Source organism: Pseudophryne corroboree, chromosome 2 (genome assembly GCF_028390025.1).
Source record: "Pseudophryne corroboree isolate aPseCor3 chromosome 2, aPseCor3.hap2, whole genome shotgun sequence".
NCBI classification, from domain to species: Eukaryota; Metazoa; Chordata; class Amphibia; order Anura; family Myobatrachidae; genus Pseudophryne; species Pseudophryne corroboree.
The window spans coordinates 384,171,383-384,192,430 of NC_086445.1; the positions used below are offsets into that span (position 1 = coordinate 384,171,383).

General features: G+C 46.0%; 1 protein-coding gene and 1 long non-coding RNA gene across 7 annotated transcripts in view; one reads left to right on the forward strand and one right to left on the reverse strand.

The window, feature by feature from the left end:
* UBAC2 (UBA domain containing 2) overlaps positions 1–21,048 on the reverse strand; it is a 419,334-nt gene that overhangs the window by 85,179 nt on the left and 313,107 nt on the right. For all 4 annotated transcript variants that reach the window (XM_063953257.1, XM_063953254.1, XM_063953256.1 and 1 more), the window contains one exon: positions 17,501–17,548. In XM_063953257.1, coding sequence (XP_063809327.1) covers positions 17,501–17,548 — 48 coding nt within the window. The remainder of the gene's footprint in view (positions 1–17,500; positions 17,549–21,048) is intronic.
* Positions 1–21,048, forward strand: part of LOC135021745 (uncharacterized) — a 65,444-nt gene that overhangs the window by 39,878 nt on the left and 4,518 nt on the right. For all 3 annotated transcript variants that reach the window (XR_010218966.1, XR_010218972.1, XR_010218978.1), the window contains exon 2: positions 14,272–14,410. This is a non-coding gene — a long non-coding RNA (uncharacterized LOC135021745). The remainder of the gene's footprint in view (positions 1–14,271; positions 14,411–21,048) is intronic.

Here is a 21,048-nt window from a genome sequence, read left to right on the forward strand (position 1 = left end):
GGAAACTTCTTGGATTCACACCAAGCGCATACTTTTTCCAAATGCGATAGTAATGTTTAGACGTTACTCCTTTCCTAGCCTGTATCGGGGTAGGAATAACCTTTTTCGGAATGCCTTTCCAAGCTAAGATCTGGTGTTCAACCTCCATGCCGTCAAACGTAGCTGTGGTAAGTCTTGATAAGTGAACGGCCCCTGCTGTAGAAGGTCCTCTCGAAAAGGAAGAGGCCTCGGATCTTCTAGTAGTAGCTCCAGAAGATCCGCGTACCAAGCACTTCTTGGCCAGTCTGGAGCAATGAGGATTGCCTGAACTATTGTTCTTTTGATTATTTTGAGAATCCTTGGGATGAGCGGAAGTGGATGGAACACATACACTGACTTGAACACCCATCAGTTACCAGGGCGTCCACCGCCACTGTCTGTGGTAACCTCGACCTGGAACAATACCTCTGAAGCTTCTTTCTGAGGCCATCATGTCTATTTGAGGTACGCCCCAAAGACTTGTCACCTCTGCAAACACCTCTGGGTGGAGGCCCCACTTTCCCGGATGGAGATCGTGTCTGCTGAGCTAGTCCGCTTCCCAGTTGTCTACTCCCGGAATGAAGATTGCTGACAGCGCTACCGCGCTTTCCACCCAGAGGATGATTCTTGTTACCTCTGACATCGCAGCTCTGCTCTTCATTCTGCCTTGTCAGTTTATGTAGGCCACTATTGTTACATTATCCGATTGAACTTGAATTGCCCGATCATTTAGAAGATGAGCCGCCTATTGAAGACCGTTGTACATGGCTCTTAGTTCCAGAATGTTAATTGGAAGGCCGGATTCCAGACTTGACCACCTTCCTTGGAAGTTTTCCCCCTGGGTGACTGCTCCCCAACCTCTGAGACTTGCATCCGTGGTTAGAAGGATCCAATTCTGAATCCCAAACCTGCGGCCCTCCAGTAGGTGAGAAGTTTTCAGCCACCAGAGGAGCGAGATTATGGCTTTCGGTGACCAACGTATCCTCTGGTGCATGTGAAGATGAGTCCCTGACCATTTGTCCAGGAGATCCAGCTGGAAAAACCGTGCATGAAATCTTCCGTACTGTAGAGCACTGATGAACCGATATTCGGACTGGCTTCAGGACATCCCGTACCATCGATTGGATCCCCAATGCTTTCTCCACTGGCAGAAACACTCTCTGCACTTCTGCGTCAAGAATCATCCCCAGGAAGGACAGTTTTCTCGTTGGTTCAAAATGTGACTTTGGAAGATTCAGGATCCAACCATGATCCCGGAGCAGTCGAGTTGTGAGAGCAATGGACTGCAACAACTTCTCCATGGACGATGCTGTTATCAGCAGATCGTCCAGATATGGAATTATGTTCACATCCTGCTTGCGGAGTAGAAGCATCCTCTTGGTGAACATCCTCGGTGCCGTGGATAGGCCGAATGGCAGCGCCTGGAACTGACAGTGACAGTGTATACCTGAGATAAGCCTGGTGTGGCGGCCAAATAGGAATGTGAAGGTATGCATCCCTGCTATCCAAGGATACCAGGAATTACCCCTCCTCCAGACCTGAGATAACTGCTCTCAGAGATTCTATCTTGAACTTGAATTCCCTCAAATATGGATTTAACGATTTGAAGTTCAATATTGGTCTGAACGAACCGTCCGGCTTCGGCACCACAAAAAGGTTTGAATAGTAACCCTTGTTTTCCAGGTGAGATGGAACTGGAACAATGACATTTGCCCTTTCTAATTTTTGAATGGCTTCTTGTAAGATAGCCCTTTCTGTCAGCAAAGCTGGTAAGCCTGACTTGAAAAATCTTTAAGGCGGGAGCTCTTGAAACTCCAGTCTGTACCCAATATCTTGTATTCAGGCCTGAGGACGCCCAGACCTGACTGAAATTTCGTAGACATGCTCCCACCTGCCTGACCTCCAGGCTGGGAGGTCCACCGTCATGCTGAGGATTTTGAGGAAACAGAACTGGGCTTCTGTTCCTGGGAACCTGTCGGTGCAGGTTTTCTGAATTTTCCCCTACCACCTCTGAAGAAGGTGGCCGGGGATTTGGACTTCTTAACCTTTGCGGTCTGAAAGGACTGCATTGTAGATGCAGAAAAGGATTTCTTTGGCGTCGGAGTGGCTGAGGGAAGAAAGGTTGACTTACCTGTGGTTGCCGTGGAGATCCACGCATCCAAAGCCTCCCCAAATAGAGCCTGACCTGTGTAGGGTAGGTTCTCCACACTCTTCTTGGATTCCGCATCCGCAAATCACTGGCGCAGCCAGAGGCCCCTGCGTGCCGACACAGCCATGGAAGACGTCCGTGCAGTCAGATTACCAAGGTCCTTCATGGCCTCCACCATGAAACCCGCAGAATACTGAATGTGATGTAAAAACAATTCAATGTCACTTCTATCAATAGTATCTAAATCCTCTAGTAACGTGCCTGACCACTTTAGTATGGCTTTAGAAATCCATACGCAAGCAATAGTGGGCCTAAGCGCCACGCCTGAAGCAGTGTATATGGATTTGAGCGTAGTTTCAATTTTGCGGTCTGCCAGTTCTTTCAAGGCAGGAGACCCAGGGACAGGTAAAATCACCCTTTTAGACAATCTAGAAACAGAAGCGTCTACAATAGGAGGGTTTACACACTTTTTCCTATCCTCTTCAGGGAAAGGAAAAGCAACCAGAACTTTTTTCTTTGGGATCTGGAATTTTTTCTCTGGGTTTTCCAAGGATTTTTCAAATATAGCGTTTAATTCCCTAGAAGCAGGAAAGGTAAGGGATACTTTCTTATTGTCAGTAAAATAAGCCTCCTCGACTTGTTCAGGAACTTTGTCAGTAATGTGTAAAACATCCCTAATGGCCTCAATCATTGGCTGTACCCCTTTAGCAAAGGATGCCTCCCCCCGCAGTATGTCCCCATCACCGTCATCCGTATCAGAGTCGGCATCTGTGTCGACTTGCATTATTTGGGCAAGAGCACGCTTTTGGGGGCATAAACCAGGGGACTTAGATGAGGTAGTGGGAGCTGAATATGACAAAAGCTCCACAGATTGTATTAAAACCTGTGTTTCAGTCTCATAATGAGCTATCCTAGATGAAATCTGGTATATCATATCCTTAATAGAAGCCACCCACTTAGGTTCGGGTTCAGAGGGCTGAGACAGTGTATTACATTCCTGAGTACATGGAATAGACTCTTCTGGAGAAGATACATACTCTGCAGCACAAGACACAGTCCCTGGACATGGTAATGTGGGATATATAGCATACACACACACACAGGATAATGTCAGACACAGTTTCCCCCAGTACCTTCAGAGAGACGCAGAGTTATGGAGCCAGCCCACACAGCGCCCCAGTAGACAGATATATAAATGCCTAGCGCTGACTGTGCAACCTTAATAGACTACACAGTAATGGTAATAACACTCCCCCCCCCCCTAAAATGGCGCATCTTCCCGCATTTTGTAAGATTATACTGGCCTGAGGTAAATATTGCTAGCAGTAGTACAGTGTCCCTGATAGCTGCTGTGACCAGTTTAGGGGTGTCTGCACTGGCCCAGGGTGCCCCTCACAGCGCCACACTCTGTACCTCTGAACCCTCTGGAGCGCAGCCTCAGCGCTGCGCTCCCACCCTGATGCCGCCATTCTCACCGGATCCCCGCTTGTCGGGTCACTGGTGTTCAACTTACCACTGACGTCTTCTGGCTCTGTTAGGGGGAGGCGGCAGTGCTGAGGGAGCAAGCGGTCGCCTCGGGGGCTTGCGATCGACACCCTCAGGAGCTCAGTGTCCTGTCAGCGGAGCTAGTGGTCATTAACCTCAGAGGGTTAGACACTACTCCCCCCCTAAGTCCCACGAAGCAGGGAGGCTGTTGCCAGCAGCCTCCCTGTGCCGAACTCTAGTAAATATAAGAAAACTAGAAAAACTCCTATGGAGCTTCCCTAGCTGTGACCGGCTCCTCCGGCCACATTTTCTAAACTGAGTCTGGTAGGAGGGGCATAGAGGTAGGAGCCAGCCCACACTAATAAACTCTTAAAGTGCCCATGGCTCCTGGTGGACCCGTCTATACCCCATGGTACTAATGTGGACCCCAGCATCCTCTAGGCTGTAAGATAAATATAAGTGAATCTGTCTGAGCTGAATAGCCAAAAATATTTCACAAATGAGACACAAACATATATACATGTAGTATTAGAAATGAATAACACAGACTTTTAGTGTGCAGCATTTCGTTTTAATAATTTCTTTTTCTTTACACTTATCTCTTTGATTTTAATTTGTATTTCGCTAGCTTTTAAAAACGAGATTTATAGTAAGAACTTACCGTTGTTAAATCTCTTTCTGCGAGGTACACTGGGCTCCACAGGGAATGACATTGGGGTGTAGAGTAGGATCTTGATCCAAGGCACCAATAGGCTAAAAGCTTTGACTGTTCCCAGAATGCATAGCGCCGCCTCCTCTTTAACCCCGCCTCCGTGCACAGGAGCTCAGTTTTTGTTAACCAGTCCAATGCAGTAGCAGGTAAAAGAGATGGCAACCGTTAGTAGCCACATACACCATATTCTCACGACAGGAGAAAGTGTCAGCGGCTAATGCCATACCAACGCAAAGAAGCTAAGTGCGTCAGGGTGGGCGCCCTGTTGAGCCCAGTGTGCCTCGCAGAAAGAGATTTAACAACGGTAAGTTCTTACCATAAATCTCGTTTTCTGCTGCTGGGTACACTGGGCTCCACAGGGAATGACATTGGGGATGTCCAAAAGCAGTTCCTTATGGGAGGGAACGCACTGTAGCAGGCACAAGAACCCGGCGTCCAAAGGAAGCATCCTGGGAGGCGGAAGTATCAAAGGCATAGAACTTTATGAACGTGTTCACTGAGGAACACGTAGCTGCGTTGCACAATTGTTCAAGGGTCGCACCATGGCGGGCCGCCCAAGAAGGTCCAACAGACCGAGTAGAATGGGCCTTGATGGTAGCAGGAGCTGGAAGGCCAGCCTGTACATAAGCATTTGCAATCACCATTCTAATCCATCTGGCCAGTGTCTGCTTGTGAGCAGGCCAGCCACGTTTGTGAAAACCAAACAGTACAAAGAGAGAATCAGACTTCTGAAGGGATGCAGTTCTCTTCACATAGATACGGAGAGCCCGTACCACAGCCAAAGACCGCTCTTTGGAAGACAAGTCAGGAGAGGCAAAGGCCGGAACCACGATTTCCTGATTAAGGTGGAAAGAAGACACCACCTTAGATAAGTACCTGGGACGTGTTCTAAGAACATCCCGGTCACAGTGAAAAATCAGATATGGGGACCTACAAGACAAGGCGCCCAGATCCGACACCCGTCTAGCAGAGGCAATAGCCAGCAGAAACAATACCTTAAGAGAAAGCCATTTAAGGTCTGCAGATTCAAGAGGCTCAAACGGAGACCTTTGCAACGCCCCAAACAAATTTGCCCGAATGGACGAAGATTCGGTGGATGATAGCGACGAAATGACGGAGCCGGAAGATGGTGGTGGTAGGGGACTCTATCATTAGGAAGGCAGAAAGGGCAATCTGCTACCAGGACCGTGATCGCCGTACGGTCTGTCGTCTCCCGGGTGCTTGGGTACGGCATATCTCGGACCGGGTAGATAGATTGTTGGGAGGGACCCGGCGGTCTTGGTGCACGTTGGCACCAACGACAAAGTTAGTGGTAGGTGGGATGTCCTTAAGAAAGATTATAGGGACTTAGGCCAGAAACTAAAAAAAAAAGGACATCTAAAGTAATTTTCGCCGAAATATTACCAGTGCCACGCGCTAGCCCAGGGAGACAGAGGGAGATTAGGGAGGTAAATGTGTGGCTCAGAGACTGGTGCAGGAAAGAGGGGTTTGTGTTCTTGGAACACTGGGCAGACTTTTCAGTCAGGCGCCATCTTTTTTCTCGTGACGGATTGCACCTGAATGAGGAAGGGGCTGCGGTGCTGGGGGGTAGGATGGTTAGTAGGTTGGAGAAGTTTTAAACTAGAAGCCTGGGTGGAGGGTTTAGCTAGAAACTACGGGTCATGCAGCGAGTATAGTAGGGATGGTGGTAGTGAGATAAATGGGGGTGGAGAAGGGGGGAGGGAAAGTGCAGCCGGTAAGGGTATTTACATGGGTTCTATTAAGGGAGGGTGTTAAGAAAGGTATTGCTAAAGCATTAAATAATAACAATTATGTGTCATCATTACAGACTATAGAAAATGGAAAGAAGGAGTCTTTCAAGTATTACAAGGAGTGTAATAAGAAATGCAAAAAAGCAATAAGAGCAGCTAAAATGGAAAATGAAAAGCAAATCGCTATAGAGCAGGCATTCTCAACCACGGTCCTCGAGGCACACCAACAGTGCAGGTTTTAGTGATATCCAGGCTTCAGCACAGATGACTTTATTAGTAGCTCAGTTATTTTGATGTAACCATCTGTGCTGCAGCCTGGATATCACTAAAACCTGCACTGTTGGTGTGCCTTGAGGACCGTGGTTGGGAATGCCTGCTATAGAGAGTAAAACCAATCCTAAAAAGTTTTTTAAATACATAAACGGTAAAAGGTTAAAAAAGGAGAATATAGGTCCATTAAAAGATGAATTAGGAGAATTGATAAATGATGACGAAATAAAAGTGGAAATACTGAACAAATTGTTTTCATCAGTATTCACCAGTGAAGAACTGGTGGTGGGAGTAGAGCATAACAATTGTGACAGTAATGATTCATGGTTAGTTACTTGTTTAAGCGAAGAAGTAGTCCGGGAGAGACTAAGCAAAATTAAGATTAATAAATCACCTGGTCCTGATGGACTTCACCCGAGGGTTCTTATGGAGCTTAGTTCACAACTAGCACGACCCCTATACTTGATTTTCAATAGTTCAATTAGATCAGGCATAGTACTGAAGGATTGGTGTATAGCTGAGGTAGTGCCATTATTTAAAAAGGGATCCAAAAATCTTCCGGGAAACTACAGACCAGTTAGTTTAACATCTATAGTGGGGAAAATATTGGAAGGAATTCTAAGGGACGTCATACAGGAGTATCTAAAGTCCACTAGGATTATTAGCAAGAACCAGCATGGGTTTGTGAGGGACAGGTCATGTCAGACTAACTTAATTAGCTTCTACGAGGAAGTGACCAATAATCTTGATCAAGGAAAAGCAGTGGATGTGGTCTTCCTAGATTTTGGAAAGGCCTTCGATACAGTTCCTCACAGGAGACTGATGATCAAATTAAAGGAGATTGGCCTAGGAAAAACTATTTGCTCATGGATAAGCAGCTGGTTAGATAGCAGGGTACAGCGAGTAGTGGTCAACGGGAAGTCCTCATCCTGGTCCCCAGTAGTCAGCGGAATACCACAAGGGTCCGTACTCAGACCACTACTGTTCAACATATTTATCAATGACCTAGAAATATTCCTGGAAAGCACAGTGTCAATCTTTGCAGATGATACTAAACTGTGTAAGGTAATTCATTCAGAATTGGATGTGGAGTCCTTGCAGAATGATCTATCTAAACTTGAACTCTGGGCGTCTAAATGGAAAATGAGGTTCAATACAGACAAATGCAAGGTTATGCATTTTGGGACTAAAAACAAACTTGCATCCTACATATTAAATGAGGAACGCCTAGGAGAAACAGAGTTGGAATGGAGATTTGGGGGTATTCATTGATAATAGGCTTAATAACCGTACACAATGTCAAAACGCAGTAAAGAAGGCAAGTAAGGTGCTAGCGTGCATAAAAAGGGGAATTAAGACAAGGGACTCGGATGTAATCATGCCACTGTATAAGGCATTGGTACGTCCGCACCTGGAATATTGTGTTCAGTTTTGGGCACCATTGTATAAAAAAAGACATCAGTGAACTCGAAAGTGTTCAAAGGCGAGCTACTAAATTGATTAAAGGCCTAGAAGGACTGGACTATAAGGAAAGACTTACTAGGCTGAATATGTATACACTAGAAAAGAGGCGCCTAAGAGGAGATATTATTAATATCTTCAAATATGTAAAGGGACATCACAAAGAGTTATCAGAGGAATTATTTATTAAAAGAACACAGTTTAAGACACGTGGGGCACTCGCTGCGACTGGAGGAGAGAAAGTTCCCGAATGCAATGGAGGAAGGGGTTCTTCACTGTTAGGGCAATCAGGATGTGGAATTCCCTGCCAGGGAAGGTGGTAATGGCTGACTCTGTAATTGGATTTAAAAAAGGAATGGATACATTTCTGAATGAAAAAGCTATCTAAGGTTATAATACTTAAAATATCAACGTGGTTAATTCGGGGGTAGCATGAGTTATAGTAGCTAACTAGTCATAAAACATTATTTAGCAAGTATGTAGAATCATCACAACTTAAAACAGGTTGAACACGATGGGCAATTTGCCTCTATTCAACCTCAAATACTATGTTAAACTATGTTAAACTATGTATGCCTCCAGAACCACCAACAAGTCCCAAGGAGCCACAGACGGTACATAAAAAGGTTGAATCCGCAACACAACCTGAGTGAACGTATGATCATCAGGTAAAGTCGCAATTTTTCTCTGAAACTAAACAAGGCAGAAATATGAACCTTGATGGAGGCCAGACAAAGGCCCAAATCCAGGCCTTATTGTAGAAAGGCCAAAAGTTTGTCCGTACTAAACTTGTAAGCGTCATGATTATTAGTGGCCCACCAAGCAAAGTAAGAATTCCAGACCCTATGATAAATCCGAGCAGAAGCCGGTTTCCGGGCCATCAACATGGTTTGAATGACCGCCTCAGAAAATCCTTTGGCCCTCAGGACAGAAGCTTCAAGAGCCACGCCGTAAAAGCCAGCAGGGCCAGATCCTGGTAGACACAAGGGCCCTGAATGAGGAGAATTGGTCATTGTGAATGCAGAAGAGGACGCTCTAACGATAGACCCTGAAGGTCTGAGAACCAGTGCCGTCTGGGCCATGCTGGAGCGATCAGAAGTAGGATTCCTCCTTCTTGCTTGAATTTCCTTACTACTCTGGGCAGGAGTGACACCGGAGGGAACACATAGGGCAGACGAAAGTTCCATTAAAAATTGCAAGTACGTCCACGAACGCTGCTTGAGGATCCCTTGTCCTTGCTCCGAAGTCCGGAACCTTGAAATTGTGTCGAAACGCCATCAGGTCCACATCTGGGAGGCCCCACTTGTCCACTAGGAGTTGAAATACTTCTGGATGGAGGCTCCACTCTCCGGCGTGTACGTCCTGACGACTGAGGAAGTCCGCTTCTCAGTTTAGGACCCCCGGAATGAACACTGCCAATATGGCTGGCAGATGGCGTTCTGGCAAGGCGATGGCGTATTCATGACTACGACGCTCCTAGTCGTGATGACGTACACCGCAGGGCGCCTAGCAATGGGACACGGAAGCCAGAGGACGGTCTGACGAGGCTTCCCCTCCCGCAATTGGCCGGACGAACGGGTTGCCATGGTGACGGCGCCGCACAGCAGAGATCATGGACAAATAGGAAAACACTGTTTAGGATCAGCTGTGCGACGCAGTGAATGCTGGGAAGCTAGAGGGTATTTAAACCAGGAAATGGAGGGCATAAAAACATACAGCATCTGAGGACCTTGATAAAGACCTCAGAAGGGGTAGAAATGCGTTGGCGCTGAACTGTGTTGCCATAGGAGCCAGTGTGGAGCAAAACCCTGACAGCAGGAAGGTCAGCTATCTGTGGAAGTGCTTCCGGATAACACCCTATCAGATGCTTACAGAACTGTTGTTTCTGACACAGTTCACACTACCTTCGGTAATTGTTACCTTTACTGACTCCATGTGGATACATGCTATTTTTATGCTCTTATACATGTTATGATTTTTAATTCTTTGTGTCATTAAATTTTTATACTGTACTTCACTATTATTCATTTCCTTTTATTAAGCCGAAATGCTGATCATGCCAAGGAGTGAGAATCATTGCAAGTTCTAGACACTAGCGCTATAAAGGTTCTGTTTTACATATTCTGTTTTGCCCACTGAAGAATTTTTGAAACTTCCCTTATTGCCATGCGAGTGCCGCCTTGATGATTTATGTACGCCACCGTGGTGGCGTTGTCCGATTGTACTTGAACAGGTCTGTTCTGTATTAAATGCTGGGCCAAGTTCAGAGCATTGAACACCGCCCGCAGTTCCAGAATTTTTATCGGGAGGAGAGACTCCTCCTTGGCCCATCGACGTGACAGTAGTAACGGGCAGAGCTGAGGATACCACCAGCCGTTCCACTGGCGGGGTTGCCTCCCAAGTTTTAATTAGCTCTGCCGCGAGGGGATAGCGAGCCAGCATCTTCTTGTGAGGATTTTCACAGGATTCCTGACGTATGTCAACCAAATGGTCAGAGTGAGGTAAAACTTGTTTAACCACTTTCTGATGTTTAAATCTGTCCGGTTTCTTAGGGGCAGTATCAGGCTCTGGGTCATCAGTAATTTGAAGAATTATCCTGATAGCCTCCAACAAGTCAGGAACATTCACCTGTGAAACAGATTCCCCATCAGAATCATCAGTATCAGTGTCTGTGGGGTCAGTATATATGCCATCATAATCAGACGAGGTGTCAGGGACGTTGGTGGATTGTGAGGAAGTAATAGCCCACTCAGAGGACCCCTTGGTCTTAAGCGGGCGAGGGTGAGATTTCTGTTTAGTCAGTGATTGGTTCAATTGCTGTAACTGAGTGGACAGCTGATCTGCCCATGGTGGATTAACCGCGGGGACCATAAGCGGTTGCACCGGCACAGGAGGTCCCATAGGGGGCATAAGTCTACTTACCAGCGTATTCAATAACGTGGAGAAAGTAGCCCAAGGTGAGTCATTATGAACCCCCGTTGCTATGGTACCACTGGGGGGTAAGGAACCCCCAGAACCTGAACCCTCTGCTGCTAAGTTTTCCTCTAATGTGTCTGCAGCGTCACCACCACCCAATGTGGGATCAGCCCCAGCTCCGTCGCCTCTTGTAGCTGACATGTCTGAAAGCTCAATTCGAGGCAACCCAGGACAATATTCAGCAGCACAACACCTTACAAGAACCCCCTGTGTAGTACAAACAGAGAGAGTTCCAGAGATATATGGTGACTAAAAATCACAGAGAAAAATACACAATAAGTATATCTTGTGAAACACCTATATTAAGTAATAATCCTGACGCACTTAGCGCCCTTAGGTTACAGAATATAGGGATAGCAATCTGAGTGAGATACACGAAATGGAGGTCACACAGCAGCTATATGCACACACACATAGTCACATTGTACAATGCAGAAATTATGACATGCAATAAAACTGCACTAGACTAGCAATACAGAGTAATACTAAGTATAGCTATACACTCAATAGATATATCAATGCACAGTAAAGACTGGATGTATATCACAGGGTACTTGTACTAAATAACCCTGACTAAATGCACTTTTTCTTAACTAATACTGTCAACAGACATGTAGAATACTAAAGTGTCCTGTAAAATGCACAGCGCTGACATGCAGACAACTTTACAGAGGAGGATGTGCCCAAACAGTCCCAGGATCAGCTCAGCTTGTCCTAATGGCGCCCAAACGCTGACAGGGAGTGAGGGAGAGAGACATATGCAGCTTCAGGGTGGGAACATTTACTCTAAATGGCGCCCTGGGGCTGGGGAAGGGGCTACAGGTCAAAGCCTTATTCCCTTGCTGGACTTCACCACCGGGTACTGTGGGCCTTAGCAAACTGATTTTTTAGAGAATCCGACCTGTGCCCTTGCCCTGGTGGTCTAGCGGGGTCCCTGTACTGCCACAGTGTCCACGCCAGCGCGCGTGGCCCGCCTCCCACCGACCACGCCGAATCGTGGTTTACAGCGGGTCCCGCCTAGGGGACCCTCTTACCTCCTCCCTGAATGCAGCCACGTGATCCTGGAGAGCTGCGGTGGTGTGTGTGCCTGACTGAAGAAAACCGGAGCCTCTGCTGTAAGAACCCGGCAACCAGGGCGCAGGAGTATACAGCGCCGCTGGGGGAGGTGATGGAGCTGCAGCAGGAGATGTCTGACTGACATCTAACACAGACTGTGCCTCTGTTGCAGCCCTTGAAGTCTTAATTTTTCACTTAAACAAGCTCTTCTGAGGGCTGCTGGAACAGCCCACCTGTTGTATGCCTGCACTGCATGGCTCCAACTACAAAACTGAGCTCCTGTGCACGGAGGTGGGGTTATAGAGGTGGCGGCGCTATGCATTCTGGGAACAGTCAAAGCTTTTAGCCTGTTGGTGCCTCGGATCAAGATCCTACTCTACACTCCAATGTCATTCCCTGTGGAGCCCAGTGTACCCCGCAGCAGAAATGTACACTATACAATAAAAGTTATGTTTAATTTGATGTTTATTACTGTGCACCACTTTAGGGCAATCAGTCTTTTCTCCATACCCTTTCCCGAGTACATCATATATAAACATTTCTGCATCAGGGGACATGTCACTGAATTAAGCATCAGGGTGGCAGGATTAGTTGCCATTGTAGGGCGTATGGAGTAGAAGATAGTCTAAGTAAAAGAGTGAACCGTACATGTGGGGAGAGATCCCTGCTCGTGAGAACTTACATTCTGAAGGGGAGGTGACACAGATGGGGTAGAAGTGAGCCATGTAGCAGAGGGTTAGGATGAGATATGGGGTAGAAGTGAGCATGTAGCAGAAGATTAGGATGAAAGATGGTTGGGTTTGATGAAGAAGTGGGTCTTGAGAAGTTTTGTAGAGAGGTGGAGAGTCTGATAGGGAGAGGTAGAGAATTCCAGAAGAAGGAAGCACCACGGGCAAAATGTTGGAGGCAGAAATGTGAGGAAATAATAAGTTGGCAGGAGAAATGGCATGCATTTGTGAAGCGCAGAGGGAGGATGGCAGCGTAAAGGGAAATAAGGTCAGATATGTAAACGGAAAGAGAATGGATGAGAGTTTAGTAAGTAATTGTGATAATCTTGAATTGGATTCAGAAGGGGAAGGGGATTCAGATTATGACTAGTAATAGAGGGCAGGTGGATGTAGTATGTTTGGAAATGAAGATGAGCCAGGCAGCAGTATTGAGGATATATTGGAGTAGAGATAGGCATTTGTCAGGTGGGGACAGTCCAGTGCTTAGGGAGGAGACCCTGCCAAGAAGGAAGGAGACATCCCACAGAAGCTCCTGCTCCTCTTCTACTCCGCGATTGTGGAGTCGGTACTGTGCTCCTCGATACTCGTATGGTACAGCTCCGCCAGCGCGAGGGACATATGCAGGCTCCAAAAGGTGGTCAGAACCGCAGAGAAGATCATCGGGGCCGACCTTCCCTCAGTCCAGGACCTGTACTTGTCCAGAGCTAAAAAGCGGGCAATGAAGATAGTAAAAGACCAGCTACACCCCGGCCACAGCATGTTTAACTTGCTTCCTTCAGGCAGGCGTTACAGGGCTGTCCCCGCCAGATCCACCAGAAGCCTCAAAAGTTTCTTTCCCCAAGCTGTCCGCCTGCTGAACTCCTGAACATTGACTGACTAGACGTACATGTAACTCACTTGTGTCCCTACGGTATACCTATCTGTGTAACTTTACTTGCCCCCCACACACACACACACACACCTGCTTACCTGTTACCTACTTGGCTGTTGTATAGCAAACCGAAGACAAATTCCTAGTATACGTAAGTATACCTGGCCAATAAAGCTGATTCTGATTCTGAAGGAAGGAGACAATTAGAAAATGGGGCCCTGTTTTCTATAACATTTTTTCAACTCCTGAAACCTTGGGTAGGCGTCCTTCCACATGTTCTATTTGTTTTGTTGTTATTGTATTTTGGATTGGAATAAAGAGCTGTGAACTTTTTTCCTTTGGCTGTTGTGCTCCATCCTACTGGGGAGTTTCAAATGGAAAAGCCATGCTTGGGAGAGGGAAAAGAGAAAGCTGCCTGAAGTTTGCAAAGACCCACCTGATGTGCTCATTACTACTTTTGAGCTTGTGAGTGATTTGCTAAGAGGGCACCCCCAACAGATATTTGCTTATAGTTATGGTGATACTACTGCATGGAAGCAAGTTTACTTTATGAGGCATCTGTATTTATCAATAACTTGTGAGTGCATCCCCAAAAGATCATTACCCTTAAAGTTCCCTTATTGGGACTAGAATATTCTGCACATTTACTATTACCCAAAGGTTGTACAGTATTACACGAGGGTGGAAAGAAAGGGAACAGACCTTCACCAATACACCAAGGGAAGTAATGGTAATGTACAGTATATCCTGAGCAAAATTGAACAACAATAATTCTGTCTGTATCCATTTGACAGGAAGGCCAGATAAGAGGAGATTACAGTAGTCCAATCTGGAGATGACCAGTGAGTGGATGAGGGTTTTAGTAGCATCCAGGATGAGAACAGTTCCGATCATAAATATATTTTTGAGATGGAAACGACTGAACTGCAAGAGGTACGGAATGTTTGCTTTGAAGGAGAGGGAGGAATCAATGATAACTCCAAGACAGTGTACTTGGTGGCTAGAGAAGATAATTGTGCTATCAATAGATAATGAAATTCTGGGAAGTGAGGTTATGCGGGAGGGTAGGAAGATGATCAGCTTAGTCTTAGACATGCTAAATTGAAGATAGTGCTGGGACATTCAGAAAGCGATAGCAGAGAGATAGTTGGAAATACAAGTGAGGAGAGAGAGGGAGAGGTCAGGGGAGAAAAGGTAGATTTAAATATATCAGTAGCATAAAAATGATATTGGAAGTCAAAAGAAATAATGAGCTCACATAAAGAGGACATACAGTATAGATAAAACCTTGGGGGACACCTACTGTTAGAGGAAGTGCGGGGGAGAGGAGACAGAGAAGGAGCAGTCAGTAAGAGGACAGCCAGGAGGTCATTGCAAACTTTCATGAGAGCTGTTTCAGTGGAATGGAGAAGACAGATGCCAGATTGAAATGAAGCATAGAATGGGAGGAAAGAAAGGCAGTAAGGCGGTTGTAGACAACATGCTCAAGGAGTCTGGAGGCAAAAGACAGGAGAGAGATGAGTCGGTAGTTGGAGAGAGTGTTCAGATCAAGGGTAGGTTTTTAAAGAATAGGGGAGACAAGGGGATGCTTGAAGGCAGAGGGGATAGAGCCTGATAAGAAGGATCTATTGAAAAGGTGTGCAAGACAGGAATACGCAGAAAGAGAGGTAGCTGTTGAGGCAGGAGAGTATAGGGTCAAGTGAGGACTAGGAACTGGATGAGGGCCATGATGTCATCCCCAGATATAGGGGAAAAATAAGTCAGAGTTGGTAAAATGGATGGAAAGAGGAGGGGCAGATTGTTAAGGGTCTGGTGGGATGTGATGTCCTGACGTATCAAGTTAATTTTGTATGTGAAGTAGGTGGCAAAGTCAAGGGCAGAGTGTGTAGAAGGGAGTCGAGGTGGAAGTGGGCAGAGAAAGATGACAATGGCAAAGAGACACCAGGAGTTTGAAGAATGCAAATTACGTACCATTTACATGTATTCTCTGCACACATTCTATCCTTTCATAAAATTTATTTTTTTGTTTAAAATAAAAATAAATAAATAATAATAATAATCTAGTTTTAGAATTATAAGGGTTTTAAAGGGTCAAAAATCAACAAATCTTGGCACTTTTCAGCCAACAAAAAGCTGAGAATTGCCGATCCCTGTGCTACAACTTACCGGCAAAAGTAGGTTACCTCAATCCTATCTCCAGAGTAGACCATAGCAATTGGACAGCTACTATGAAGCTTGCCTCCCATCCTACAAGTGCTCATTTGATCCAGAGGACACTCTATATGTATGTATGAGTATGGTGACTGTTACATTTTACACTTTGCTTTCATCTTAGAGCCTGGATATGATACTATGATAGAGTCTCCTTTCCACAAATGCTCCAATTAGGATCCCTTAAAATAGGTCTATTGTGTTGCCTAAAATACAATATGTATAACAGATATACCTGACCCTTTATATATAGCGTATATACTCGAGTATAAGTCGACCCGAATATAAGCCGAGGCACCTAATTTTACCACAAAAACCTGGGAAAACTTATTGACTCGAGTATAAGCCTAGGGTGGGAAATGCAGTTTTAGCCGTACACAGCCCTCATACTGCCAGATATGCCCCCACAATGCCAGATATGCCCTCACACTGCCAGATATGCTCCCACAGTGCGATATGACCTCATACTGCCAGATATGCCCCCACAGTGCCAGATATGCCCCCATACTGCCAAATATGCCCCCACAGTGCCAGATATGCCCTCATACTGCCAGATATTCCCCCACAGTGCCAGATATGCCCTCATACTGCCAGATATTCCCCCACAGTGCCAGATATGCCCTTATAGTACCAGATATTCCCCCACGGTGCCAGAAATGCCCTCATAGAGCCAGATATTCCCCCACGGTGCCAGAAATGCCCTCATAGTGCCAGATATACCCCCACAGTGCCAGATATGCCCCCACAGTGCCATATATTCCCCAACGGTGCCAGATATGCCCTCATAGTGCGAGATATGCCCTCATACTGCCAGATATGCACCCTCAGTGCCACATATGCCCCCCTCCCCCCAAGTGCCAAATATGCTACCCCAGTGCCAGGTACAACTTACCCTCCCCGCTCCCCCGCTGTTTTGTGAAGGAGGGACACGGAGGGCACAGCGTGCGCCTCTCCTGTGTCCCTCCTGCGTCTCCGGCGGCGGGTCTGTTAAATGAAGTGCCGGTTCGTGAGCCAATCAGAGCTCATGAACGGGTACTTCATTTAATAGACCCGCCGCTGCCGCCGGAGACGCAGGGGGGACACAGGAGAGTCGCGCGCTGTGCCCTCCGTGTCCCTCCTTCCCAGGCACTGACTCGAGTATAAGCCGAGGGGGCTTTTTCAGCATAAAGAAAAGTGCTGAAAAAGTCGGCTTATACTCGAGCATATACGGTAAATATAATAATATATATCCTTTATATAATACAGAGTATATATAATGATATGGTCTAGATAGATATATATATATATATATTATATACACACACACATTTAATAGTCATTGCTGCAACATAATATGCATTTGCACAAATGTGGTGATGTAAATGTTTATAGAGTATGTAATTTTAATATCTTGTCTGTTTAATAAATGTATACCTATATTTTAATACAAAAGACTTGTTGATCTAAGGTAGCACGTGACCTTTTTTCCCTTAACGATTGTTTTTGAAGGATTTGCACTTTTTAAGAAAAACTGCACTTTAATGAGCACCACGTGACATACCAACACCCTACTTTTAAGATTTTTTTTATGTTTGTCCAAAGTATAGCACATTATTTATCACCACTATGAGCTTTGTACATTTGTCCCATTCCATTATAGAATCAAACTCATTAAGGGTTAAGGAATCTAGCCGAATTAAAAGAAGATATCAGTACTCAGCGATAAGCACTTAACAATCATACAAATCATGCATTACTTTATTAGGTCTATCATTGGAAGACCCAACATATTTTCTATATATACTATCTATTTTAAAAAAATGGTGTACTTACCAGGCCACTAATGGCAACCACCAGCATTGATGGACTTGAGGTCAAAAGCTAGTTAGAACAAATAAAAGTGTTAAGTACTGTTTCTAGTAAAGACAATAAATACAATAATTTTCTGTACTCTGGTACTTCTTAAAAACACAACCTACAGGCTGTTACTACATTTAAAGAGATTTCTACAGTTAGAATATACTGCGTTAATCAAATACATGTTCTCCAAATGAAAAAAAAACAAAAGATTAAAAGGATTCCCCAGTTATATTCAGTATTTGCCCTCCCCATCACTGGTATATATTGTTTATTTATTCAGTTATTTATTTTTTGCAAACATTTTCTGCAGACAGTACAGAGAATATTTAATTTCATTCACATCAGTCCCTCCCCGAGTGGAGCTTAAGGAGGGTACACATGGAGAGATTTACAGTATGCTTCATTTCTAAGCAATGACAAGATTGCTTAGAAATTAAGCACGGATCTCTCTTCGTGTTTATGCCCCATAGCGATAGCGATGCACGGCCCCACACGTCACTATCTATCGCTGGCTCTAGATTGGCCTGCATGCATGCACAATCTACTTACATCGCTCACTTCACCGCTGGGTGAAGTGAGCGTCGTCGTCCCCCACACTCGCTCAGCACACATCGCGCTGTGTGCTGTGATAGATCGCTTAGCACACATCTCCCCGTGCAGTGCTCAAGGCACCACAACGGTCCAGGTTTTAAGTTTATCCATGCTTGGCCACAGATTAATTATTTAGCACCTCAGTCAATTTGATTTAACCATCTGTGCTGAGCCATGGATCTACCTAAAACCTGGACCATTGGCGTGCCTGGAGAACCGCGTTTGAGAACCTCTGGTATATGTTTCAATATCACATGAACTAAAATGCACACGGATACAGTTATTTTTTATTTCTTTTTTTTGTCAGAATCCAATTAACCTATTAGTTTGTTTTTGCTGTTTGGGAGTAAAAGGAAGCACTTTGGGGAAAAAAACCATGCAAACATAGGAGGAAAAATAGGATTTGAATTGCCTACCAGTAAGTCCTTTTCTCATAGTCTGTAGAGGATGCTGGGGTCCACATTAGTACCATGGGGTACAGACGGGTCCACTAGGAGCCACTGGCACTTTAAGAGTTTGAGAGTGTGGGCTGGCTCCTCCCTCTATGCCCCTCCTACCAGACTCAGTCTAGAAACTGTGCCAGAGGAGACGGACATCTTCGAGAGGATGATTATACAGATAGTGGCGAGATTCACACCAGCTCACACATACAAGGCAAACCAAGCTAACTAGCTTGAAACATCAGCAACGGCTGAACAATATTACTTAACCAAGTAACAAAACAGTACCAAACCAAGAACTAAGCAGTACTGAACTAAGTAACCACTGCAGGATCACGATGCGCTGGGCGGGCGCCCAGCATCCTCTACGGACTACGAGAAAAGGATTTACCGGTAGGTAATTAAAATCCTATTTTCTCTTTCGTTCTAGAGGATGCTGGGGATGTACCAAAGCTCTCAGAATGGGAGGGAGAGCGCGGAGGCTCCTGCAGAACTGACTGACCAAATTTCAGGTCCTCAGCGGCCAAAGTATCGAACTTGTAGAACTTTGTAAACGTGTCCGACCCAGACCAAGTAGCCGTTTAGCAAAGCTGTAAAGCCGAGACACCCCGGGCAGCCGCCCAGGAAGAACCCACCTTACGAGTAGAGTGGGCCTTAACAGACGTAGGACACAGCAATCCTGCCGTAGAATAAGCATGCTGGATAGTGAACCTGATCCAGCGAGAGATCGTCTGCTTAGACGCAGGACACCCAAGTTTCTTGGGATCATACAGGACAAACAGAGTCCGATTTTCTGTGACGAGCAGTCCTCCTCACATAGATTTTCAGAGCCCTTACAACATCCAAGGACTTTGATGAAATTGAGGAGTCAGTAGCAACTGGCACCACAATAGGTTGGTTGATATAAAATGCCGACACAACCTTCGGAAGGATTTGCTGACATCATCCGGAGCTCAGCTCTCTCTTCATGGAAGATCAAGTAGGGGCTCTTACAAGACAAAGCCCCCAATTCCGACACACATCTAGCATAAGCTAAGGCTGACAAAGTGACAGCCTTCCACGTGAGAAATTTGACCTCAACCTCCGGTAGAGGTTCGAACCAATCCGACTGGAAGAACTGTAACACCACATTAAGATCCCAGGGTGCCGTAGGTGGCACAAAGGGAGGCTGGATGTGGTGTTACAGTTAATTCGGCTAGATTACAGAACCCCTTTCAGAAAAGTCTGGACCTAGCGGAGGGAAGCCAACTGTTTCTGGAAGAAAATGGATAGGGACGAAATGGTGGACCTTTACGGATCCCAACCTCAGGCCCACCTGCTTGCAGGAAGAGGGGAAACCGTCCCAGTTAAAACTCCACCGTAGGAAACTTCTTGGACTCACACCAAGATACATATTTTTTCCAAATACGATGGTAATGTTTAGATGTTACTCCTTTCCTAGCCTGTATCAGGGTAGGAATAACCTTGTTCGGAATGCCCTTCCGAGCTAATATCTGGTGTTCAACCTCCATGCCGTCAAACGCAGCCACGGTAAGTCTTGATAAGTGAACGGCCCCTGTTGCAGCAGGTTCTCCCGAAGAGGAAGAGGTCTCGGCTGTTCTAGCAGTAGATCCAGAAGATCCGCGTACCATCTTGGCCAGTCCGGAGCAATAAGGATTACCTGAACTCTTATTCTCCTTTTGAGTTTTAGAGCTCCTGAAATGAGTGGAAGTGGAGGAAACACGTACACCGACTGGAACACCCACGGAGTCACTAGGGCATCCACCGCCACGGCTTGCGTGTCCCTTAACCTGGAACAATACCGCCGAAGCTTCTTGTTGAGATGAGAGGCCATCATCTCTATTTGAGGTACACCCCAAAGATCTGTTACCTCCGTGAACACCTCCAGATGGAGTCACCACTCTCCTGGATGGAGATCGTGTCTGCTGAGGAAGTCCGCTTCCCAGTTGTCTACTCCCGGAATGAAGATTGCTGACAGCGGCAACGCATGTTTTTCTGCCCAGAGGATGATTCTTCTTACCTCTGACATTGCAGCTCTGCTCTTTGTTCCACCCTGTCAGTTTGTGTAAGCCACCATCGTTACATTGTCTGACTGCACTTGAATGGCTCGATCTCGCAGAAGATGGGCCGCTTGGAGAAGACCGTTGTAGACAGCTCTTAGTTCCAGAATGTTTATTGGAAGGCTGGATTCCAGGCTTGACCACCTTTCTTGGAAGGTTTTCCTCCTGAGTGACTGCGCCCCAGCCCTGGAGACTTGCATCCGTGGTTAGAAGGATCCAGTCCTGAATCCTGAACCTGCGGCCCTCCAGAAGGTGAGGTAATTGTAGCCACCAGAGGAGTGAAATCCTGGCTTTCAGTGACAGAAGTATTCTCTGGTGCATGTGTAGATGAGATCCCGACCACTTGTCCAGGAGATCTAGTTGGAAAGGCCGAGCATGAATCCTTCTGTACTTTAGAGCCTCGTAAGAGGCCACCATCTTCCCCAGAAGG